The following is a 27301-nucleotide window of genomic DNA, read 5'->3' as shown; positions in this document are numbered from 1 at the left end:
CGGCACATTTCTTATCTTTCTTTCAGCAAAATCTTTGTCAACATGTCTGCCCGTTATCATTTATATGAATTTTCTAATTTTACAATTGTTTTTCTTTAAATATATTTTAATTTTAGTGGTATCTAACATCTATATGCTTCAACTTGGAATAAAAAATAGGATTCTTACATACGTGGATGTCACTCTAGCTATCATAATATACCACATAACTTTTTTATTTCAGCTTCAATTCTTGTAAAAAAAATTTCATTCATAATATTTTTTTGCAAACATCTGCAGCAATATATTCTGTCTCTTTGGTGGAGAGAGCACTAAGCCTTTATAATGTGGATTGTCATGACACAGCTCTCCCTACAAAAGTGAGTACAAGATCCAATAATTCATGAACTTACTGGATATTCAATAATTCAAGGGCTTACTGGATATCCAATAAGATAGGGGCTCCAACGGATATCTCATGTCCGAACCTTTATTTGTTCCAACATCTATCATATATGTGTGACCCTCTAGGCTCAATATTGAGTTAATCGTGAGTCATATTAGAACTCCTTATGATTTAGTGAATTATTATCTTTTATAATAATTCACTTGATTTATCGACTACGAACATACTAGGTCATTACGTCGCAGTCCTCAAATGTTATTAGAGAATCCAATCCATTGGACCTATTTGTCCTCAATTACCATGTATCTATAGTCCCTTATTTATCTAATATCTTATAGACCATATAACGATCATGGTGCTATTAGACCTATACAGTTTTTACTCGAGTCTCGCTCTAATCGAATTCTCTCGGAAGACTCTTTCTCTCTCAATTCGAATAATCCTAACTAGGGATTTACTTGAGCAAGAATATATATAATATTTCTCTTATGATACCGAGAGTGGATAATCCTCTATCGATACTCAATTAGCCTACTAAGATTGGTTGTTACACCCAATGAGGTATCATCAATCATCCAGTATTTCGTGAGTGGATGAATCAGTAAACTCATTCTTCAATTAATACTTGTACTATATCCCTAGTGTCCTTACACAAGAAACTATAAAACCAACTATCTCCATCGTATAGAAAGGTATACAATACACCAATATGTCCGGTTATTTCGATGTCGCTTTCGAGTAATCTATAATTATGATTTTTTATGGTCTATATTTAAAGGTGAATCGGTCTTATTATTGTGATCTTATCACAATTTAATTCTCATTGTGCAGATTCGTAGACATCAATATACATGCAACATGCAACATAAAGTAAAAAATATATAAAAAAATGATAAGTAAAAAGAGTGCGTATCGTGTCATATGTGTTATCACTCACATGATTGGCTTGTACGACACCTATGACTAACACTATGGCCCTACCTATGTGTACTTCACTCATAACCCTTGTGTAAAGAACGAGGTGGCATGTGGGCCACTACTGTCTTTGTGGCTCAAATCTGTAATAAACTTTTTCATTCAAACTCTCTCTTTCGTTGCTTTTATTACAGTAATGTGCTCTGCTTCTATGGTCGAGTCAGTAGTAGTATCTTGCTTGAAACTTTTCTAGCATACTACTCCTCTATTTAGGGCATATACCCTAAATTAGACTTATTATCATCAACATCAGATTGGAAACTCAAGTCTCTATAACCCTCAACCCTGAGGCTACTTCATTTATATACCAGTAAAAGATCCTTAGTCCTTCTCAAATATTTAAATATATATTTTACTACATTCCAATGTTTTAAACCTGGATCCACCTAATATTTACTTGTAACACATAAAGCATACGTTATATCAAGTGTGATATATAACATAATATACATGATAGATCCTATCACTAAGGCATAGGGTATCCTATCTAAGTTTGCCCTTTCTTCAAAAGTATTTAGTGACATGCTCCTAAAAAGTGATATCTCATATCTCATCGATACGAGAGATCTTTTAGATTTTTTCATGTCAAACTTTTTGATAATGATGTCTATATATTTAAATTGAGACAAGTCAAGTATTCTCTTAGATCTATCTCTATAGATCTGAATCGCCAAGATATATGATACTTCCCCTAAGTCTTTTATGAAAAAATGTCTAGATAACTAAGCTTTTACCATGAAGAGCATTCATATATCATTCTCAATGATCAGAATGTCATCCATATATAGTACCAAGAAGTTGATAGCACTCTCACTTGTCTTCCTATACACTCAAGGCTCATCTTCATTCTTAACGAAATAATAAGATTTGATCGTCTCATAAAACCTTATGTTCCAATTTCGGAAAGCTTGCTTTAGTTTATAAAAAAACTTAAGCAACCTACACATATTATACGGATATTCTTTGGACACAAATCTCTTATATTATATTATATACGTCTCCTTCTCGAAGTTGTTGTTGAGAAACATGATTTTCATGTCCATCTACTAGATCTCATAATCATAGAATGTTGCAATAACCGATAGAATTCGAATAAATTTTAGCATAACTATAAGTGAGAATGTTTCATCATAGTCAACACCTTACCTTTGATGATATCCCTTAACCACTAGCTTTTCTTTATAGATCTTCACCTTTCTATTTACTCCAATCATCTTCTGGAAGATATACTTACAACCAATGGGTACATACCCTCAGGTGCATCAACTAAGTTCTAAATCTTTTTGAAATACTTGGAATCCATCTTAAAGTCCATGCTTCTTGCCACTTCACGGAGTCTATACTTATAATAGCCTCATCATAGATCTAAGGATCAATATCCTCAACATCATCTCTTTTGATATATCTCACATATCTTTTAGGAGGATGGGGTACTCTGTTGGACCTACGTAAAGTCGAAATTTATGTGCTATGTATTTGAACAAATTCGGGTTGTGGTTCTCAAACCTCACTCAACTCTATCACGCTCTTATTTTCTCCACCGAGAATGTGTTTTTTCTCAAGGAATACTACCCTCTTAGCTACAAAGACTTTTTATTCCTCGAGATGATAGAAATAATACCCATAAGGTTTCTCAGGGTATCCTATGAATTTGCATCGTTCCGTCCTAGATTTCAATTTGTCGGGGTTGTATCTTCTAACGTGGGCAGGGCAGCTTCAAATCTTAACAACCTTAATATCAAACTTCTTCCCTTTCTATATCTCATTTAGTGTAGACACTACCTGTTATGGTCAGTAACTTTTTTAGCCGTGGCCTCGGGGCCGTCGCGGCTTGGTTCTGGTCCGGACGACGGGGATCTCCCTGGGGCGTTCCTCAGGGTCTCGCGGCGGTCGAGCACGGTGGTTCGGGTCGGCAGCTCGGGTCGGCGGGTCGGGTCGATAGGTTGGGTCGGGAGGCAGCTCCGCCGTAGCACCGGGAAGAGGCGACACCGTCTCGCACCTGCACACAGGTCGGGCCGGGAGCTCGGCCCGACCCCTCCGACGATCAAGTTAGAGAAAGATGTGGAGGGGGTTTAAGAGGAGGAAAAACCTCGTGTGTTGAGTCTGTGATCCTCCCCACTTTGCTTAGGACTCAGGGGTATTTATAGAGGAGGTTTGATGTTACCTGACGTAGCTGCCTAACATTACCATTGGGGTTGCGTGGGAGGCCGAGCTACTGTAGGGTATGGAGAGCCTCGGGTAGTGTATCGCTCAGGGGGATGCTGTAATGGCGTGTCACATCGCCATTTTTGCCCCTATCACTACCGACTTAATCGAAATTCTGTTTAGAAGGCAAGCTGCAAACTCTAAGGCGTATCCTTAGAATGAGATGGGTAGGCTGGTGAAACTCATCATAGACCACACCATTTTTAATAGCGTGCCAACATGCGATTCCTCGTTTCCAATATAATATTGAGTTGAGGTGTATAATGAGGTATCCATTGAGATAGAATCTCATGATCCTTGAGGGACTGTGTAAACTTTACACTTAAGTACTCACCTTCTCGATTTGATTGAAGAGTCTTGATTAATTTTTCATGAATGTAAGACTCGTAAGTCGCATATTACTCGTAATCCAATGGATCTAGATATTCATTATTTAGCAATAGCAAAGAATATCGCGCTAACATATTATGTCTCTCCACACTGGATGGCATTAATAATGGCACTGTTGTTTCTTGCTTCCTCGTCGCTTTCATGCAACGGATACCGGAGAGTCACATTGGGATCTTGCTATTAAAAATAATGAGAAATTATGTACTAATTGTTTTCCCATAAAGAAATTGATTAAGACATTATAGTTCCATAGAATGGCTTGTATAAGTCATCTTGGACCAGTACAAATAAATCAGAAGGAACGTAATCTGCCTCCCATACAATATAGCATTTGTCGACCCTTGCTTTAATATTACAATATAATATTATGTAGCAATTATTGACTGACATTACGTCGTTTATTCAAAGAGGAAGTGACACAGAAACAGATCTTACAGTGAATGTGAACGGTATGATGAGCTCCATGGCAAACCATCAGCTTCCACGGATTTAATCTTCCGGCAAACTCGAGCCTGTTCATATACTTGTCCAGATCGACAATAATAGCCTTGTTTAGGAGCGCAGTGGTCATCAGTGGAGCAAATGCACAGTCCCTCCAGTGCACAACCATCGCCCTGCACCATTACTTCCTTCCCTCGCAGTCCCAGCACTGCATCGGTCCAATCTGAAGAGAACAATCCTTTGCTGTCATATTTTTGCATGGCACTCACAAACTTGTCCAACTTAGCCCCCAACTTGTTCTTGATATTGAGGAAGCCGACGTTTCTGTTCTTCCCCCAGTGCGGCAACCCATGGTACTTGAACAAGGCCATCTGTTCTATCTCCTCGAGCACATCCTCATAGAGTCGCGGCCGTTTTGGATCCCTGGAACGGTAGTATGTGATGTCGATCTCCACCACGTCGTCCGTTTTGCCAAGATAGGCCGTGGAGTTGCGGAGAAAGCGCATGAAGAAGCCAAAGTACAGCTCGGTGCCGCAGAGTGCGTTGGAGTGGGCGTCGCGGAGCTTCTTGACGTCGGCGATGAAGTCTGCAACGGTGGTGAAGGGGATGCTTATCGCGGTTTGGTGGTAGAAGGACCCCGCAAAGCGAGGGTCAAATCCACAGGCTGTGAGAAGGTTGTCTTCTGCACTCCTTAGGCACGAACCTGGAGAGAAGATGGTTCAGACTAATTAATTCAGGTGTTACATGTGTCATCATATATATTCTTCGGATAATTGGAGGACCTACCGGAGGATTGCATGTCGCTTTGGTTTCCAATGACCGGATAGCCGGTGAAATCTGACAAGCCGCCGTCATTGTTCTTAAGCCCCATGCCGTTCGCGATCTGAGTATCTACTTGCGATCTGGAAAGCACGCATTTGCCTCCGGCATTTCCTGTTAATTCCAATAGTTCCTCTGCAGTCATAAACACAAACACATGGTAGAGGTCAAGAGATGCCTTGTTAGTATAAATCTCGTACGAGACTGCTCGAACACTACATCAAGATTGTCAAGCAAAATAAAAGCTGCAATATATAAGACCTGAAGCACGTGCAGAGGCTACGTCGATGGAGGACTGCGCTCGAAACACTAGCAAATCGTTTTCACCCTTTCCTTTGGTGGTGATGGGGACCTTGATATCATCGCGGTACACCACTCTGCCTTGTGACGGAAACCAGCTGATGTCTCCATAGTACGTAGTGACAGCGTACGAGGAGATGGTTTGCTCGAAGCCAACGTCGCCTATGACCCTGTGGGTGATGGATCGCTTGAACATTGGCTCAAGTTGGAGGGTGACCTGCTCGATCGGTTCAAGAAATTCATAGATCACTTCTCATGAAGCAGCAGAACAAAAGCTTACATGTATTGCATGTCAGCTCTTTTCAGCTATTCAGGCAACAAGATTGAAACAAGAACTGCTACTACTGACATCCCCTATCGTCCGATGTAATTAGTGGGCCCGGTCGTAAGCTCTGCAAGGCAAGTCAGTATGGACCTGCCTGCCTCTTGCCTTGCGCGAGGCTCCGTATGTGAAGGGCCACTCTCATTTAACTGAGCCATCATCAACGTCACTGTAGCTGTTCTTACAAGGAAAATACTATTCATTATCAGATATAACTAAATGCAAAGCTTCAAATCATGCACTCGCTCTCATATAAGTTTGCTTTTTCTCTGATCCTTGTCTATGTGGGTTTGCATGTGCTCATATGTTCCATAACACTCAATTGTGTTGTGTAGTTACTATAGACTACGAGTGCACGTACATGGAATCATTAGAACGATTCAAAGGTTTGCATTAGCCCAACAAGGAAGACACGCAAGGCACGAAAAGAAGGAAAAGATTAAAACTAAAGTCCACTGGGATCATCAACTGCCTATTATTTTACATTACTTTCTAGATTCTAGGTAAAGAACAGGTCTTCTCCTTTGTAAAGTGATTTGATAGAAAACAAGTTTTTTTTTTTGTCTAGACATTTTGCTGACGTAGTGCAAACAAAGCCTTGCTAATAACAATAGAATGATCTCTATTATAACATGAAGAATTAAAGATATAGTTGCACCTAATTAGCATCGAGACGTGGCGAGTCATGTACTCAGCTTATGAAAGTACTTGACGTGGTTGGAAGAACCACCATGAAGAACTAAGATGAGTTATCACATGGATCTCAAACTGTGTAAAGAACAAAGAATAACACGTACGCCACCACATATATACCTGAGAAATAACTCCGAGAACACCGAGAGAAACCTTGGCAGCCAAGAGATCAGGATCATCCTCACCAAGGTTAACGATCTTGGCGAAGTATCCTTTCACCGGGACCGGACTTGGAACCACCAGCCTCATCCCCACCACATATTCGTGCACCGCTGAGCCTTTCCCGAACAACGAGCTCCCGTGCGAGCCGGTGCTCAGCAGCCCTCCCAGCGTCACCCCTTGCCAATACGGCGAGTGGGGCAGCGCCAGGCCACGGGCGGCCGCCGCGTCGAGGAGCTGCCTAAGTGTGATCCCTGCCTCGAACGTCATCCGCGAGGTGGCCATGTCCACGCGCACCGATCTGTTGAGGCGCTGGGTGCTAATGACCAGGCCCTGGCCACTCGGCCCGCCGGGGCACGACAGCTTGGGGATGCTGTGGGAGTACCTCGTGACCGCCTTCATGTGCTGCTGCTTCGCGGTGGCGCCGGAGACAGCGAACAGGAGCTCCTGTTCGGTCGAAGGGTACGCGACCGCGGCGACGTGGCAGGTGCTGCGATCAGGGAAGGCTCCATAGCCGTTGGTCACTGTGCAGTTAGTGTTGCCGGACCGGCACTGGACAACGGGACCTGGCGGCGATCCTTGGACTAGGAGAAGCAAGACGGCGAGGCCGGACGCGAACAGGGCAATGCGTGTAGCAGCCATGATGATTGTCCAGAGTTGGTCTGGGTATATATACATATATATAGATAGCTTGATCACGGTTTACGTAACAATTAGGTGTCAGAAAAAAAAATCATATAAAATAAGGGAGATAAAGCACGTTGACTAAGCAAGAGACTATGCAATCCTGAAAGATATGAAGTGTTGAAAAGGCTCATATTTGTCATTGTCTCGGTGCCGGCTAAAGGCTGATGGTTGATGGTCATATAACACGTGATTCAAGAAGGAGATTAAGTGATTAATTCCTAGAGAGACGTAGAAGAGTTGTCAGTTTCACGTCTCAAAGTCTCTGAGGAAATCGGGGATGTTTGCGAGAGACGTCTACTTAAAAGTCTCGGTGTTGTGTCATCCATATTACTTTGATATACGTTCGATGCATGGACGTGCAATAAGAGGAGCTTAGAGTCAAAAAATTAGACACGCACCCAATGTGACTCATTTATGTCAATTACGTACAAGAACCGAGTTGAATTTAACGAAAACCGATAAGAACGTCGATTCCAGAACATCAACGTGGGACTCGACGTTCTTATCATTATTATTATTGTAAGAAATGATACCCAAGATCGTGTTGACATACTATGCTAGTGATGGCTGCATCGAGTACCATCTGTGGGCATGGTTGGTTGGTCACGCATGCCTCTCGATGGGATCAGAATAGTACAAGGATGGCTGCATCGAGTACCATCTGTGGGCAAGGTTGGTTGGTCACGCATGCCTCACGATGGGATCAGAATAGTACAAGGATGGCTGCAGCAAACCCTCTCTTGCCATCGTCGAGCATCAATTTAGAAGACAAAACAAACTTGTCCGATAAAACCCTTTCAATGTTTAAATTAATAAACTCGATAAAGACAAGTCTTTAGAGTGTAATCCAAATCATATTTACTTGAAATGAATGAGATGTGACTTGGTCGCTTTATACAATGGCGTACTTGGGCTTTTGTATGGTGTAGTAGACAGTTGTAGGGAATTGAATAATGAGAATGAGAATCAAAGATATAGTTATGGGTTTACTTAGAGAGTAAATTCATTGAATCTACTAGATCGCCTCGTATTATACTCGTTGGGAGTTGAAAAGCTTCATGTTCTATATAGTTTATGTTGAAATGTCGACTAAACTGTCACCCTTATATTGCTAAGGTATTAACTATGTGTTGATGAAGTCTGGATAGCACATCAGAGGCAAATCTACTCTTATCAATTTCTAAATTACTTAATCACATGCTGTTTTTGTATTTTAGGGCACTCCTACGACTACTGTCAGACGTACAATGATTGGATACCCTCAACACTGCAATATAAAATTAGATCATCCGTCCATCTCATCCCTCACCTTTACAGGGAATGAAAGCCGGTACGGTCCTGCACTTGGATCTTCCCTTCCCTTCTCGACTTCACAGGGTGGCCTTGTGTGTTTCTCTACACACCATCCACGGCAAGCCAAAAACTCCATCCGTGATCTTCAATGTACGTTCACGAACACCGTCATGTGCGTTTGATCAATTGGCACATCAACATCGAGAAGAGAATCAATTGGACGAGCACATTTAGAAGCATTTCCCCTCTGTTGGTGAACTGATGTGCCATTTAGAGCACATTTAGAATCAATTGGACGAGCATATTTAAAAACGGTGAGACATTGTTGATGGTTCGGGAAATCCATTCAATATTGAAACCTCACCCCCGACTATAATTGATAAAGAAATAGTGATTCTTCCAACCTTTGTTATTGAAAGGAGCGTCGCTAATCTTGAATCGGGCGGTCAAGTGATACCCACCTTGCCCCTTGCATAGACAGAAGCAAGCTAGGAAGAACGTCCAGGTCGACTTGATCCCTGCTCCCCGACACTCCCCGAGGAAAGCCACCATATAGCGCCAAGAGTTTGGCGCCATCTGGGACGACGATTTTTCCCACTTACGGAGGCACTCCTCGATGACGGGATACAACAGGAACTGTAGTCCCGCCTCAAGGGCACCCACAGTCAACCCAAATTCGTCGAGAAATGGATCATATGGTCGTTGACCGGGCCGAGGAGCATAAATCCCATAACACTTCGGGATACAGTAGCAATCCCGAATCATCCCCAAAAGTTCCTTGGTCACCACTAAGTCTACGTCATGCCACGACTTGATGGTTTCAAGTGCAGCAAAGCCCTTTGCAGCCTCCAAAGGCATGCCACCCCAAGATGAGCAAATAACCTCTACCCCCGAGCTCCTAGAAGACGACTCTCACACCTCAGCCACCGACCAACTCGAAGAAGAAGGCGAAGAAGATGACTCTCGCGCCTCGACACGCCTTTAGCTTTTTGAAGACTTCCTCACATTCCGAGGTCCATGTGAAGCCGTCGACCTGTCGAAGAGCTCGGAAGAAGGGGAGGCACTTGTCGCCTGATCGCGATACGAACCTGTTGAGCACCGCTAGCTTTCTTGCGAGGTGCTGCACCTCCTTGATCGAACAGGGAGGCTGCATCTCTGTTATGGCCTGAACTTTTTTCGAGTTGGCATCTATCCCTCTCTGGCGGATGAGAACCCGAGGAATTTTTCCTAGCTAACCCTGAAGACACACTTCGAGGGATTCACGCATGTTGAACCGCCTTATCATTCAGAATGTCTCCGCCAGGTCGGCCAGATGTGTGCTTGCTGTCTTGCTCTTCACGATCATGTCGTTTACGTACACTTTCATGTTCCTCCCGAGTTGTTGTTTGAATAGCTTGTCGACCATTCTTTGGTAAGTCGTCCCGATAATTTTTGGGCCGAAAGGCATCACTTTATAGAAATACACTCCTTTATCGGTGATGAAGGTAGTGTTCTCTTGGTCTTGTAGTGCCAGCCGGATCTGGTTGTAGCCCGAGAATGCAACAATAAACGTGAGGAGTTCGTAGCATGTGGTGGCATCGACCAGCTGATCTATTCTCGGGAGTGGGTAGCAATCTTTGGGGCATGCTCGGTTGAGATCGGTGTAGTCAACACAACCATCAAGGGTATTTCACCCCGGTTATAAATCTTGCCTCTTTTAGTGGTCGACCTCATCGCTGATTGCCTTTTGTCAATGAGGAGCAAGCCTCCTCGACTTTTGCTTCACCAGCCTAGCCTCGGGGTGGATGTTGAGGTGGTGTTGGGTTACCCCTAGGTCGATTCCAGGCATCTCCTTTGAGGACCACACAAACATATCGGTATTTTCCTTTAGGAAATCGATGAGTTGGAGCTGGTTTGCTTCGGGGAGTGTTGTCACAATTTTCATGATCAAATCGGGTCGGTCCCTCTTCAAGGGTACTTCGGTGAGTTGCTCAGGGGGCTCCAGGTGCGTTGGTGTTACACCTTCTCCATGGGAATTCGGGACTTGATGGAGGCATGACTTCTCTAGGAGAGTAACCGTCGTAAGGTAAAACCACCTTGATTCTCCCAGATTGCTTTGGGATTCCCCGACCCCCGCCGAAGTTGGAAATTTGATGGCACGGTGGTAGGTGGAATCTATTGCTTTTAGTTTGTTGAGTGTCGGGAGGTCGAGGATGACGTTCCTCCCCGATGGTGATAAGGAGGATGGTGGTCCCGAGCGGGGAGATGGAATCCCCCATGAACCAAATGAGTGCTGGCGCCATGGGGGTGAAGTTCCTATCGATTAAGCCAAGCTTCTTGAAAGCATCGAGGTATAGCACGTCGGTAGAGCTCCTGGTGTCGACCATTACTCTTTTCACCCGGGAGTTGGCGATTTGGATGGAGATCACCAAGGCATCATCGTGGTGGGAGCATTTGACCTCTTTAGTTCCGAAGGTGATTTCGGGCTCGTACTCGGGTTTGGGGCATTTCTCCACCGTGCTACGTGCGTAGGCCTTCCTCATCGTCATGCTATTTGTCATCGGCTGTCGGTCCACCGGTGATGACATCGATTTGTTTCTCGACAGGCCCTCAAGGACGCGAAGATATCTCTCTTGGCTCCCTGAGGTAGTGCTCGAGGTGACCTCTCTGGATCAATTCCTTGATCTGGTTTCGAAGGTCGTGGTAGTCCTCCGTATCATGATCGTAGTCCCGGTGGAACCTGCAATATTTGGATCGATCTTTATGAGTAGCCTTCATGGGGTTTGGTTGTCGTAAGAGGCATTTCTCCCTAATCTGGAGGAAGATCTTAGTACAAGATGTGTTCAGAGGGAGAGGCGGGGACCTCGGGAGTAGCTGCTCAGGTCGGTCAGGCCTCCGACGGGGTTGCACCGGTGCTGCTGAAGTTGTCCCTCGGGACTACTCCATCCTTGGTCTCTTTCCGTCCTCGCACCTCCCCGCCATCAGAGGTTTGGCGGCAATGTACTGGTTGGCACATTGGAGCATCTCGGGGATGGTTGCGAGCGGCTTCTCGATCAGTGACCAAAAGAACCTCAAAGTTCTCAAGCCCATCAGGAACACCTGCATGATCAAAGAAGGATGAGCATCCGAGAATCCCCGGATTTCAGCAACAAAGCATGCCACAAATTGAGAGAGCAACTCATCTTCACGTTGGGATAACGCGAGTAAGGTGGCCATGGAAGGCCTCGGTCACATATTGGCCAAGAAGTTCTGCTCAAACTTCCTCGTAAGCTGGTCAAAGGATGAGACCGAGGACGAGCACAGTTGGCTAAACCATGCTCATGTCGGTCCCCTGAAGGTAGTCGAGAATGCCCAACACTTCAGGACGTCAAAGGTACCGTATAGGGCCATCTGCTCCAAGAACGCAACGACATGTTTCATGGGGTCGGAGTCGCCATCGTACGTTTCCAATGCTGGTAGCCTGAAGTTGAGCAGCATGGGCTTGTCCTATATTTCCTGAGCAAATGGGGATCTACCCGAGCTACTTTCGCCCGCCTCGCTACGCGACTTCTGGAACTCATGCTGGAACTCGTCGAGGCGTCGGTTGACTATAAACAGTTGGACCCTAAATGAGTTATCCGCCGAGTCCGATGACAAGGTATCGGGCTCAAGGTGGGGCGGAGTGACTCGGTAGGGTGCGGGTGCGCTCTGCTCGGGAAGGCTTCTCGGGTTTACTGTATGCTCTTGGGCTTCTCCCATCCCAACTAGTTCCCTGCTTGGCCTTTGCCTTATCGGGTCAGTGGGGGGAGCTACTAGCTACATGATCTGAGGAATGAGCGGGACGATCATCTGCATCATCCCCGCCAGTGTTTGTACTTGCTTGGTCTGGTTGATGAATGCCTCGGGTGAAACGACTGAGGGCCCTGTGGTATATCCGGGGGGAAAAAACCCCAGATCATTAAACAGGCGCTAGTAGTGATCTGGCATCGAGGTTGGGATCCCCCCGTCTTTGAGGACGAGGAGGGGCTAATCCCCAAGTCCGGAAGGGGGGTGGTTGGCCGGTGGTTCTCCCTCAGTGGGAACTCCTGCGGGGTGCTCCTACGACTTGGCCCTTCTTCTAACGCCAAAAATATTGGTGAACTAATGTATCGTGGCTAGTGAGTGAGCACGACCTGGTTTACGGGCCGATGTCGGGAGTCTTTGCTCCGTCGAACGGGTTGTCGAGATCGATCACACTCGCGAGTCAGGATGTTGGTTGGCGTCTCTTAGTCGGGACAGTTGTGTCTTGGGGGGTGGGCGCTCTCCTGCACAGAAGGCCCTCGTCGGGTGGTTACTGACTTTGGCCCCTCAAAGAGTGAGTTAGTGCTTGGTTCTCTTTATTTTTTTGCCTCCTTTGGCCAGATGTCGGTCAGGGATTTTTATACTACTGTATGAGGGTTGACCGTACGCGGGTTTGGCACGACGACCGATCCTCGAGGGGCGAGGAGGTACCTTTGTGCGGCTGTCGTCCCAGAACGTACGGAAGGGCGCTATACGGTGTCGTCTCGAGCTTTCCGGGATAGGATGTACCGAGGAATGCCTCAGTACGGATCCTGCCTCGACGCGTAAGAGTACTCCTTTTGTTGACCTAGCGGTAGCATGGCACAGCGTTGATTGTGATGTGGCTAAGCTCAAAATATATCTTATCACCCTCAAACAAATTAGTAGCATGAAGCCAACTTCATTATCTTTGAACATAAAGGAAGAGAAACAGTTGCATGGATGCCGAGGAAGATGCTTGCACTGAGAGTAGTCGACTGAATTCAATGACTTGACGTTGCTTCGGTGTGAAAACATGGTGTTGCTGACTACATGGCAGAGATGCATGGAACTTTTTGGAGATCGCTGCCGAGACTTGGTTATGACAGAGATCAACTTACTCTACAATTTAGGCCTGGAAGAGGTAATTGGGGTCCTCCTCTGACATGGGCCTTCTATCCCCACTTCTGATCTCTTTCTTTGGTTAGAAGCACAAATATACAGCTTCTGAGTTAATTTCTGTTCGGAAGAAACATGTTAATGCGGAATAATTCTTTTCCCTCTTTGTGTATCAAAATAGGTTGCTCAGAAACCTAATCTTTCTCTCTCTTTTCTCTGCACGTCGCCGTTGCACGCTCACTGTGCACGCTGCACTCTCACTCAATTTTGCCCTTTCTCTCTTGATTTCTTTGATTTAGGCTGATGGCCCAAATTTGTCCAAGCCCACATATGGGCTAGACCCAACAATTCTCCTCCTTCAGCTCATATGGTGGGCTGTACCAAGCCCGCTCTTCGCCTACATGCTTCAAGCTTCTCCTTAGGCAAAGACTTTGTCAACATATCTGAACCATTCTCATTAGTATGCACCTTTTCCAATTGTAATTCTTTCATCTCAAGCACATCACGAATCCAGTGATATCTCACATCAATATGCTTGGATCTAGAATGGTATGTTGAATTCTTGGAGAGGTGAATGGCGCTCTGACTGTCACAGTAAACAGTATATACTTCCTGTTTCAAGCCCAATTCCTGTAGAAACTTTTTCATACATAAAGTTTCCTTACAGGCTTCAGTAACTGCTATGTATTCTGCTTCTGTGGTTGATAGAGCAACACACTTCTGTAACTTAGACTGCCAAGAGACTACTCCTCCTGCAAATGTTATCAAGAATCCTGAAGTGGACTTCCTGGAATCAGTATCACCTGCCATGTCTGCATCTGTGTAGCCTTCTAACACAGGTTCATCATCACCAAAACATAAACACAACCTGGAAGTACCTCTTAGATATCTTAATATCCATTTCACTGCTGCCCAATGTTCCTTTCCAGGATTTGAGAGAAATCGGCTAACAACTCCAACTGCATGAGCTATATCTGGCCTAGTACAAACCATAGCATACATCAAATTGCCTACTGCAGATGAATAAGGCACTCTGGATATTTCTTCTTTTTCTTTCTCACTTGTAGGACATTGTTTCGAACTCAGTTTGAAATGACCTGCAAGTGGAGAACAAACTGCTTTGGCTTTACTCATATTGAATCTTTCAAGAACATTTTCAATGTAAGTTTCCTGAGATAGCCAAATCTTCATTTTCTTCCTATCACGAAGAATCTTCATGCCAAGTATTTGTTTCACCGATCCTAAGTCTTTCATGGCAAAAGACTTACTTAGCTCTCTTTTAAGCTTTCCAATTTTTCCAACATCATGGCCAACAATCAGCATATCATCAACATATAGCAGTAAAATAATAAAATCATCATCTGAAAATTTTTTCATAAACACACAATGATCAGATGTGGTTCTATCATATCCTTTGCTCATCATAAAGGAATCAAACTTCTTGTACCACTATCTAGGTGCCTGTTTGAGTCCATATAAGCTTTTCCTAAGCTTACATACCAGATTTTCTTTTCCCTTGACTTTGAAACCTTCTGGTTGCTCCATGTAAATTTCTTCTTCCAAATCACCATGAAGAAATGTTATTTTTACATCAAGTTGTTCAACTTCTAAATTCAAGCGGGCAGCCAAACCAAGAACAACTCGGATAGAGGACATTTTCACAACCGGAGAAAATATTTCTTCAAAGTCAATACCTTTCTTCTGACTGAATCCTTTCACAACTAGTCGTGCCTTATATCTTTGTTGTGAGCTATTATTTTCAGTCTTCAATTTATAAACCCTCTTATTCTTGAGAGCTTTCTTCTCTTTCGGCAGCTTTACCAAGTCATAGGTGTGGTTCTCAAGCAAGGATCTCATCTCTTCTTGCATAGCTTTAACCCACTCACTCTTATTCTCATGTAGAATAGCTTCTTGGTAAGTTTCTGGCTCTCCCCCGTCAGTAAGCATAACATACTCATGTGGAGGATATCTGGTAGAGGGTTGTCGCTCTCTAGTGGATCTTCTCAATGAAATCTCAACTGGTGGTGGAGGTAGCTGTTCAGTTGGTTCAGAATCATCAACTGTAGGTGTATCATCACTAGTATTCTCACCACAATCTTCTTGTTCATCTCCCCCATGATCATCATGAACTACAGGTGAAGGAACTGGACTCAAACTCCAAGGAATATAAATAGAGGTTTCTGGCTTCTCAACATTATCACCATCATCAAACAATTGATCTTCAAGAAACACAACATCTCTGCTTCTAATAATCTTCTTGTTCACTAGATCCCATAATCTGTACCCAAACTCTTCATGACCATATCCCAAGAAGATACATGCTTTTGCCTTATTATCAAGCTTGGACCTCTCATCTTTGGGAATATGAACAAATGTTTTACACCCAAAGACTCTCAAATGATTATAAGATATATCTTTTCCTCTCCATACTCTCTCTGGAACATCACCTTGCAGAGGAACTGATGGAGAAAGATTTATCAGGTCAACTGTAGTTCTCATAGCCTCCCCCCAAAATGACTTCGGTAACTTGGCGTGAGAAAGCATACACCTAATCCTTTCTTCAATGGTTCTGTTCATCCTTTCTGCCACACCGTTCTGCTGAGGAGTTTTAGGAACTGTTTTCTCAAGCCTAATACCATGGAACCTGCAATAATTCTCAAAAGGACCCCTGTACTCGCCACCATTATCTGATCGAATACACTTTAGTTTTCTGTCAGTTTCTCTTTCAACACTGACATGAAACTCCTTGAAAGCATCGAGTACCTGGTCTTTAGATTTCAAAGCAAAAGCCCACACTTTCTAGAATGGTCATAAATAAAAGTAACAAAATAAAGAGCACCTCCAAGAGTTCTAGTTTGCATAGTACAAACATCAGTATGAACTAAATCAATAACATCAGATCTTCTAGATGATGGATATGTCTGAAATGCAACTCTATGTGTTTTTCCGGCTAAGTAATGATCACAAGATTTAAGAGATGTACCTTGCAACTCTGGTAAGAACTGCTTTCTAGCAAGAGTTTGAAGTCCCTTCTCGCTGATATGTCCAAGCCTCTTATGCCAAAGATCTATACTTTCACATTTTCGAATTGCATTAATCTCTCCTTTGTGTAGCTTAGCTTCCATGACATAAAAAGAGTTAATCTTCTTTCCTTTTGCCACAATTAGATAACATTTAGTGAGTTTCCATTTACTTTCACCAAAATAATGTGCAAAGCCCTCATCATCAAGTCTACCTGTAGATATCAAGTTAAGACGAATATCTGGAACATGCCTTACATCTTTGAGTATTAATTTGCTTCCAATACTGGTCTCCAAGCAAATATCTCCAATACCCACAATCTTAGATGTATCACTGTTTCCCATTTTGACATTACGATAATCACCAGCAGTGTAAGATCTAAAGAAATCACCATGAGAAGTGACATGAAATGAAGCACCAGAGTTAATTACCCAATTACTGTCCTGAGCTACAAGGCTAACACAACCTTCATCACAGACAATAGTGATATTACCTTCAGCAGCAACTGTATTGGTCTCTTTCTCATTTTTCTTCATTTCATTCTGTTCTCGCTTCCAAAACATACACTCTTTCTTCATGTGACCTGGCCTATTACAGTGAAAACATTTGATATCTCTTATAGACTTAGATCTTCCTCTATATCCATGTGGATTTCTGCTATGACTTCTTCCACGTCTTTCTTGTTTTTCAATAACAAATGCCCCAGAAGAAGATTCACCCTGTTCTTTCCTTCTAGCATCTTCATTTAGCAAACTGTCTTTAACCATATCTATGGTTAGAGTCCCCTTTGGCGTGGAGTTACAAATAGTCACCACATACGTTTCCCAACTTTCTGGTAAAGAGCTGAAAAGTAATAATCCCTGCATCTCATCATCTATATTCATTTTCATAACAACCAACTTATTTGCAAGACTCTGAAATAGGCTTATGTGCTCAACAATGTTACCATCATCTTTATACTTCAAATTTACAAGCCTTCTGAGGAGAGAAATTCTATTTCCCACTGTCTTTTTCGCAAAAATGTTTTCTAACATTTGCCATACAACATCAGCTCTGGTTTCATCTGAAATATGCTCATGCAAGTTTATATCCATCCATCTTCTAATATAGGCAATAGCTTTTCTATGTTGAACTTCCCATTCTTCATCGTCCATAGTAGAAGGTTTATCTTTAACCTTGATAGGCTTATATAAATCTTTGCAATAGAGCAAATCTTCCATCAGACGCCTCCAAGTGGAATAATTTGATGAGTTCAATTTAATCATACCATCTGACTCCATTTCAATCATATAAGAAAACTAGCACCAAACAACCTGATGCTCTGATACCACTTGTTGGGAAGAAACCTGTTAATACGGAATAATTCTTTTCCCTCTTTGTGTATCAAAATAGGTTCCTCATCAAAATATTAGCATTTGATATCAAGTTAGCATTTAATATCAAGTTGGTATTTTGATGAGGAACCCATTTTGATACACGAAAGAATTATTCCGCATTTCTTCCCAACAATTTCTCAGAGGAACTGCGTGCGAATAAGCATCCTCGGTGGACAATCATGGAATTGCCACCACCAGGAGATTGTAGCACATCTTTTTCCTCAGCTTTTGAACACCACAACAGAAGTAGGAATTCGCATTTGTTGATTGAAACATTGCTGAGCTGATATAGTTCTCAATGAGTCAGATAAGCAGCATTGATCAGTTTCTTCAAGTACCTTGAGATTTAAAGATTTAGTGTGGCATGAGCACGTTCTACAAATTAAACTAAATATAAAAGGTTGTCAATGATAAGCATTTGGCTGGCATGGAGATTGACACTTGGAGAAGAAAAATACATGACACTAATGGTTGAAACAGCGCAATAGGTCAATTATAATCAACACGAAAACAGAGTACGTATTCGATGTATGGCCAACCTTTACTCTTCGACATTGTCACATCCAGAAAGACAACATGTTCTCTTTATCTACATAGCTATCTATGTAGACGTGAGTTAACAGTGACTGCCTCATATGAACTGTTCAAAAAGTCAGTCATAAAGGTTTTTGCTGTGCAGATCAAATGGGAACTTTTGATTTCATTTATCCATTCCATTCTCGCTTGTAAATGTTGCCAGACGGCTTCAAATTCTTGATCGTATTCCAAAGTATCAAAGCATAGTCGATGAGACAACCTCATTTCTGTAATTAACTTGGGACATAAGATACAACTTTTTTTTCTTGAACTTCCAAACCACGCAAAATTTAAAGCTAAAGTTACCTTCAGATATTGCTTGAGCTACAAGGGGAACATCTATTGGGAAGAAATTGCGGGTGATCATTAGCAACTGTAAGAATTGGAGGAACAGAAAGAAGTAGTTTCCTGGATTTAATCTAATTTGAGGGGTTTGTTCACCTTTGTCCATGAATAAGGATTATAAACTTGAGCGTAGAATGTATGCGTGAAATAATTCGATTGATTTCCAGAGTTTGACTTGATTTTTCCCAGACTAGCAAGCAACTTTCGTGGTCAAAGTTTATTCATGTGATTGACATATAAAGTGCTCCTCTGATTTGCCGAGATAAAGTAGGCATTAGCCCCTTAAACTTGTCCGTGTGTCAATCAGAATCAAAACTAGAACAGATTCCTTGGAGATTTCATGAAATCCTTCGACTGTAGGCTCAAATTTTGAGGGAAATGATACCGAGATGCCATATGAACATTCCATTCTTGGAGATGGAATGGGGTAAGCATGCAGCCCAAACATTCACGAGTGAACAGAAACATGACATGAGGAGAAGAGGAGAGTAAGTATCGAATCGAGTTCACGAACACAAGTAATAGAAACCACGACGACATGGAATTGCTGCATTTGCTGCTTCCCCCCTTCGTATTAGAAGCTTTGGATGCTGCTTACGGCGCTTGTTGTAAACCCCGCCCTCCTCTTGGAGACGACGTCGCAGCTCCGGCTCCTCGGGCCCAAGGCCACCTTGACGTGGCCCTCAAAGTTGCATGGCTTGTCCTCGTCAATCGTCATCGCCGCCACGCTGTGACTCCTCGGCACCGCCGCTCCCTCGACGGACCGCTGCCTGGTCCTCGACGCAGCGCGGATGAGCTCGTTGATGTCGTCCTCGCCGCTGCTCATTTGCGGGCGGTGGAAGCTGCGGCTCTGGGCGCGCGGCATCGCGATTATCGTCGGCCCGCGCTGGGCCCTGCCGGCGCATCCGGCCATGCTGTTCACGTACAAGTCCCGGGCACGTAGCAGTGCCCGATAAGGGGCCTTGATGTACCGCATCAGCTTGTTCCCTTTTCTGCTTCCCTTGGTCATAGTGCTACACCAACATTGGATGCGAAGAGAGTCGTGCCGACTTGAAGTCGGTTAAATAGAGTTCTTCGCTCGATTTCCTGAGGTATGGGGAAGCCAGAAAACATTGGACCAATTCTAAGCTGGAAGAACCAGTCAATGGAGAGCTTGTAAGAGACGTTCCCTTGTAGTGATGCAACCTTTTACATGTCCAGCATTTATATGCTGTGCTCTCGTATCAATCAAATCAACCATTTACTTGTACGAACTTGGCGACTTCCTATGCTTCTCGATCACAAGTGTTCGGTCCAATTTGGCTGTTCATGTTAAATTTATGATTTGATTTCGAAGCAAGAAGAATGCTACCAGGTCATGGATTTGCTGCTCCTGTCGTTCGTTGTTTCTTTCAACTAGACTCGCCTCTAATGGGACAATTGAGTTGGCTCGTTCTCGAGTCTGCTGTGATGCTTTCTTGCCTCTACCACTCTACGTGTCCCAATCCAATCATGAATTCCATTGGCCATGGGTACTTGACTTTGACCTTTACTCGTTACGGCTAATCCAATTAATCACTAAGTTTGGCACACATTTAACGGCTCAAAAGAACTAAAAGGAAATATAATACGTAGCATGGTCTTAATTAAAACCAGACCAAATCGACCGATTCAATTTATTTTTATTTTTATTTCATTATATATATATATATATATAATAATTTCAAAATAAAGATTTTTTAATGACATCATGCTGGTGTCAGTCGGTGGAATAAAGCCGGTCCTGACCGACTCGCGTACTGTTTCACCACATTTTTTTGTTATAAAAATATAAGGGGATAATGGCAGCTGTTGACATCTTAAGCATAAGTTACATTTTTCTTAGCCCCAATTGCAAATCAAACTGGAAGTCAAGATTTCATTCTGGACCAATAATGAGATCAAGGCTTGACGGAGAGTCGAATATGATTTTATTTTTGTAATTCATGTGAGATGATAGTTAATGAAGGTCAATGCCTAATATCATATCACTAATAATTAATATATATACTAGACTTGATCTACAATCCAAAAATCTAAAATTTTGAATTGGATTAATATCAAATTTAATATATGTTAATCTTATTATTCAATTTTTGATGCATCGAAGGGATCGGACCCATTGTTATTCGATTTCTGGCACATCCAAGAGGCAAAAACTGTATACCTCATCACTCACGGACTTCTCATATGTTGGTTCCTTCTTTTGTATTAGCTTAATAGGCATTTGAGTAATTGCGCTCCTACTTAGTTGCGTGTATCAGTCGTCCATATTCTCATATATTTGTAGTCCACCAAATCCCTCATAATAGACAGAGGATAGAGAGAGAGAGAGAGAAATTGGTAATATTCAAATTTGTAGGTATATATGGACAATTGGACTTCCTTTTATTAAGTCATGAAATTTACCATTTTTAAAGGGGAAAAAAGGGAATGTTACTGCATTCCCTGCTACAGAGTTGTGAGTTCAATCGAGTGCGTTGTTCCTCACGAGAAAGGAGGCTTCCTCTAATTCCATCGTCTTTCAAGACCAATGATCGGATCGACCTATGGCTCGTCGGACGCACCTCATGTCATCATTCATGGCACACAGAAATGAACACTGTGGTCTATTAAACAAGCATTCCTTGTAGATAAATGAGCGTTCATGAGATTATCACAAGACATGTATACATATATTATCACGAGATATGAATACAACGAAGCTTCACAGAAGATGCGAAGAATATCTTCTTCTACATTCACTATTAGATTTCTCTCATAATAAGTTTTAATCTCCAAAGAATGTCGACGACTCAAAAGAATTGCTTATTTCCTCCCTCGGAAGCAGTAAATTATATAAGCTCGGATGTTTACAGTTCTTGTTGATCACTGCACAAGCTAACCTGAAGGTTATGAGAAGCCCACCTTCCTCTTGGTGGCAACATCGTAGCTACGGCTCCTTGGGCCCAGGACCCCCTTGAGGTCGTCCTCGAAGTCACACGGCTTGTCCTCGTCTATCCTCATCGTCGCCACGCTGTGGCTCCTCGGCACCAGCGTCCCGTCCTCCTTCACCGGGATGGCCCGCATCTTGCTCTTGCAAGCGGCGCGGATGAGCTCGTTGATCTCTTCCTCGCTGCTGCTCGTCCGTGAGAACTGCCCGAATCCACGGGAGCGAGGCAGCGCGATGATGGGGCCACGCTGCGACTTGCCTGCGATCCCGGCCATGCTACTCTCGTACAAGTCCCGGGCATGCCGCAGCGCTCGGTATGGGGCCTTGATGTACTGGCTCAGCTTGCTCTCGCTGCCGTTTCCCTTGCTCATGGTGCGACCACTTGGTATCTCTAAATTATACTGCGAGGATGAGAAAAGAACAAACAGAAGATTGGATTCTGTGCCGTAGAAGAGATTGGAGTTGGAGTTATTTATATAGAGTAGTGGCTTCTTGGGGATGGGGGGATCGAGGAAGGCTCACTGCAGTAGATAGACTAATTCTAGGGAGGCAATATTCGACTTGTAGGAAACGTTTGACTTCAACCAAATCTACCAGCTCAGTTACGGTACTCCTCGGCGACTTTGTATCCAGTGGGAATCTTTGCAAGGGTTGACCGATCATTTTCGACTCTAATGATAATTATCTCCAAAGTTGAAGAATGCATCCAAGCCAATGGAATAACGTGAAGTGTAAAAGCTGTGGTCTTCGTAGCTGCAGATTTGGATGGGAGATGGAACAGCGATGTTAGAGCCAATGATCAGATAAGAAAGTATCGATGAATTTGTCATGGAGGACATAATTTAGGAGGAGAGATTACCGGTCTTTCACACGGTTGACCATTGATATTTTATTGAAGTTACTGTTTTCTTGGTCTTCGTCAATAGGTTCTCCATCTGCTCGTAATGTGGAAACACAACCAAGAATAGTTCAATTCAAAGTCCTGTCCGAATTAAGACGTCGTTTGAGCGGACAATGGGCGTTGACCACATGCCTTTGACCTGGTTGGCTGGATCCCCAGCATTTGAAGACTACCTAATGGGAAAACATGTAGGAAGGGACGGAAACGGTGGCCTCAGTTCTAATCGCGTGCAGGAAGAAGACGCTCCCTAATGTGAAAACATGTAAGAAAGGGATGGAGACTGTGGCCTCAGTTCTAATCATGTGCAGGAAGTGTAGTAGCTTTTGTGGTTCACATCTCCTCTCTATTAATTTCATCAACAACTCAAAAATCAACACAATAACACATGATTAGACTTAATAATCATAATCGAGAAGCCGAAACAAAGGAACGGCGGCGTTAGGAATCAACAAAGAAAGGATGGATATGTTTTAGCTCCCAACTTGGCACGACCCCAGAACTACGATGACGACCCAAGCAGCCTGCAGCCCAGCCCATGGACGTGTAGATCTGTGCATCAAGATACACTTAGGGCAGATGATTCAGGATCAGAAATAATAGATATGGTAATCGCGAATATGTTCGTGTATATTCAAACTTCTCCCAGATTCGACTTCGCTGTACTTGTCTTGTATACTATCAACCCTACATGAGTGAAGTACCTGGTGGGATTCGTCTTGCCTATTTTTGAACTGCACAGACCCAATCGACTAATAGACCAAAAGGGATTGGGATTGGGATAAATATGAATGGCTAAAAGAATTGGTGCAAAGAGCACTCCATGACTTTTGCCACCTCCACTGGTGGATGGCCACCCTTTTTCTGGACTGTAGACTCACGCAAGGTCGATGATGGTGGAGCCTGCAGTGACAGCCACTTCGGTGGCCACCAAACATGGGCTTGACCGCCATCGACCACGCCTTGCTTTGGTTGAACGGCAGCAGCTTGACGAACGAAACATGCGAGTGGACGTAGCGTTTGCATGCTTCCCTACGTCACGTACCCTTTACGCCAAGCTTGTACCTAAACAATCTTACGTGAACATAATTTCTATGTAGGATCGTCGTGCATGGCAATCGTAGACATCAGTATGACACACAAGAAAAGATTTCTGCGGCATCCCTAAAACATTAGTGTAGAATAATTTCCAAGTTGTATGGTGATGCTTTGCGTTTACTGTACATATATAACGTCGAGTATAAAAGTTCTCGATATTGTAGTACGACTATAATATCGAGAACTTTTATGCAAATGGATGAAGTTTGGAATCTTCAATATTGGCCCATCAACTTTTTGAAAAATAATCAATAATAAAATAAAGCAACTCAATGTATATAATATAATGATATCAAATATTATTTTATAGCCTCTCGATAAGGGCTCTAACATATGAATGTTCCAACATCACATCATGCTTGATCATCTCATCACACATTGAATTGACATCACACATGCATCGATCCCAACTAAGTATCATCTTGACATGATAATCATAATGTTTGACGATTCAATAGATACTTTCATGATTAAATAAAGATCAATAATATGTTTACTCAATTACTCCATGAATTAACTCCAAACTCAACTGAAACAATTACTGGTTGACGTTGTCTTTTGTGGGAACTTTTCTGCCAATTTCAAACTTGTGACAAGACTTGGATCGACTTCCAACCCCTAACACGCGAGACCAATAGTGTAAACGAAAAACTAGATTCCGTAAAGATCAACTTCACCATCCGAAATGTTCGCGTAGGGGAGCACCAACTAAGAAGTCTCTCTAATCAAGCAATGATGTCATGAAGAGTAGCAGGGAACCTTCTCTTCTACGATTCCTAGATACCAAAATTACGGCCACTGTTTCGACACATCCTTCCAGCTTTACGTCATACGTATGCCGCTTTTGGAGATGCGACCAGGGCCTGTGGGTCCCTCCTGCACTTGTTCATCGTGGGTCCCATTTGCATCGAGCTTGGGAAACGGTGGCATCTCATGCACCACGGTTCGGATCAAATTAAGATCATGCACGTAGCACTACTAATCCCTGCTCTCTCTCTCTCTCTCTCTCTCTAGCTGTGGGGCCATCATCCCGTGGGAGACACAGGGCCCCTCGTGGGATCTCCTCCTCGCTTTCTTTTTCTCACCGGGCCCCGCCGCTGCATGCTACAAAGCCTGAGGTCATGGTCAAGGGAGTTTGTTGGCAACACCAGCAAATAATGCTCTGCCTCTGCTCCTCCGCCTTTGACCGGTCAGCCACCGCAAAAGTACTGCAAAACTCGTGCGACACTGCGACCCTAACATTATTGCTTCCTTCTGCCGTTCCCAGTCTGCGTGTGTTGTAAACCGCTTGTCTTCTAGTCACGACGACGTCACATCCCACGCTCGATCGAAGAGATTACGGATTTACATTACATGAATCGAGAGATCAAAGATGCGTGCAAATAAAGAAGTGAAGGATTACTTTTGGATGGTGGAAGAATAGATTGGAGAGCAAGAGAGAGCTCTCGTGAGTGTGGAGTCCTTCATGTGCCTGTTGTCTCAAGAGCCCGGCAAGAGGTGGCCACTGCATTTGGTCCCCTCTTTATGAGTGGAAATCAGTGCTTACACCACTCTACCATTCAGTCACCCAAGTGGTAGGTGCTTTTTCTTCTTCCAACACTGTTTTCCATCCTCAATTATTTTTTGACTAATTATTATAACAATCATTTACTTATAGTATGAGGATTTCTTACTTCCATTGTGAGTGTAGACAGTTCCAGTCACCATTTACAGCAGATGAAATTGAAATGGGATCCTGAATCTGCAAGAACAAATTGATTATGCTGCCTCGGTCATCGGGGGAGATGAGTTGCATTAATGTGGGGCAGTCCCAAGGCACCATCAGTCTTAGACGATGTTGGTCAAACTGAGATGTGGCCTGCTCCTAAGTTAGTGGGCATCATCTTGCATCCACAAACTGCATGCTTAAACCTCATGTCGAATGGCAAAGCCATCAACGGGTCATGCTGTGTGGGAGCATATGGAAGAGAATTCTGATCTGGAAACAATAAGAAACGATGGATAATAAGATGTGATGTTTCCGAACATGAAAATATTCGAGGACACACAGCATGTTACCTCGAGAGTCACTTACATCAGACCGAAACCGATGTCGTATTGCAAGTGTTCTCCATCCGATGCTTTACGCTTGTGATCTCGGAGGGAGTTAACGAAGAAGAGGAATTCCAGCTCTTGTGAATTCCGGTCCACCATGACATACGCAAGGTTGTGCACAGTTCTTGGGGCGGCATGTGTCGATGCATCAGTGGCTCGAGCCACGGGACCCATGTTAGGTCGCCAGCCTCCATGTCACAGTAGGTAGATAGATACTCTCGCTTCCTCTTCTTTTCATGCCACGACAGGCACTTTAAGCTGATGAATAGCGTGTAATTGCAGTCTTGATTACAAGTTGGAGAAGTTGATGCTTTTGAGTTTTGGAGGTTTTTCCTTCTTTCGATTCTTTCTATGGGTACACTGCTCATCTACTATAGAACACTACGTGGGAGAGTCCCTCTTCCTGGTAGGCGAAAAAGAAGTCCACCCAAGACTCATCCGGAGGACTGCAATCCCACGTTAAGTCACACCATTTTTTCGTTACCTTTTACGCCCTAGAGAGGAATTACTGTCACAATTGACGCAAAATAGGTCAAGGTCTCGAACATGCGTTTTGCACTCGGCGTCTTCTTTTCTTTTTCTTTTTTTTTCTTTCCTTCTATTTTTCCCAAAAAGCCACTTTTTTTTACCATTCTGTTTATTTCCTATATAATTTTTTATTTTTTTTAAATCCCCTCCCCGCAGCCTTAAGTTGTTACCTCTTCTGACACAGTATCTTATTTTATTTTTATTTTTATATTGGATCTTTTAATTTTTTAAAAGATAAAATTATCTTTAATCTTCATCTTATCATCATCTCTTTTAGTCGTGAAATCTTGAAAGAGATTATCACATTAGGTTTTTTTCTCCTTCCTCTCATTGTATGTCTTCTTACGAATTATATCAAAATAGAGACGAAGAGAAAAATTATAATAATAATATAATTTATTATAAAGATGATGTATAATAATAACAGACGAAAAAGATGATGAAAACATAATTAAGAGTGATTGTAGAGGTAATGGATAAATAATAAAGATGACAATAAATCGAGTGAAGAGTGGATAATCTTATGTCTTAGAAAAAAAAATATACCAGAAAAAAAAGAGATTGTTTTAAGAAATCTATTTTTTATAATTAATGTATCACTTGATATTTGGCTAATCTGAGAGGCTTTGTTTTACATGAGCGATGTTTCTGGGTAAAAGAAAAAAAGAGATATCTCATGAGGGCAAAAATGTCATTCGGGAAATGTCCGTGGTTTCACTGGAACAGAAAGTGATGGGGGAGACGACGGCGACAAGAAGGCCGGAATGCACGTGCGGTGCGCAGGCCGAGACGCCACGACCACCGGCTTCACCCGGTCATACTCGGCCCTCCCTCCCTCCCCTCCCCTTCCGACTTCCCCGTGCCCAACTTT

General features: G+C 43.2%; 1 protein-coding gene across 1 annotated transcript; it reads right to left on the bottom strand.

The window, feature by feature from the left end:
- Nucleotides 1–4176: 4176 nt before the first annotated feature.
- LOC135605584 (L-gulonolactone oxidase 2-like) lies at nt 4177–7340 on the bottom strand. Its single transcript, XM_065095847.1, has 4 exons — nt 6651–7340; nt 5477–5732; nt 5183–5350; nt 4177–5099 (listed from the first exon to the last, which is right to left on the bottom strand). Exons 1-4 carry the CDS (start codon nt 7329–7331, stop codon nt 4387–4389), a joined length of 1818 nt encoding a protein of 605 aa, XP_064951919.1. The 5' UTR covers nt 7332–7340; the 3' UTR covers nt 4177–4386.
- Nucleotides 7341–27301: the final 19961 nt, after the last annotated feature.

Source organism: Musa acuminata, chromosome BXJ2-2 (assembly GCF_036884655.1).
Source record: "Musa acuminata AAA Group cultivar baxijiao chromosome BXJ2-2, Cavendish_Baxijiao_AAA, whole genome shotgun sequence".
Classification (NCBI taxonomy): domain Eukaryota; kingdom Viridiplantae; phylum Streptophyta; class Magnoliopsida; order Zingiberales; family Musaceae; genus Musa; species Musa acuminata.
The sequence above is the reverse complement of the archived record's forward strand: the minus strand, read 5'-3'. Positions and strand labels throughout refer to the sequence as shown.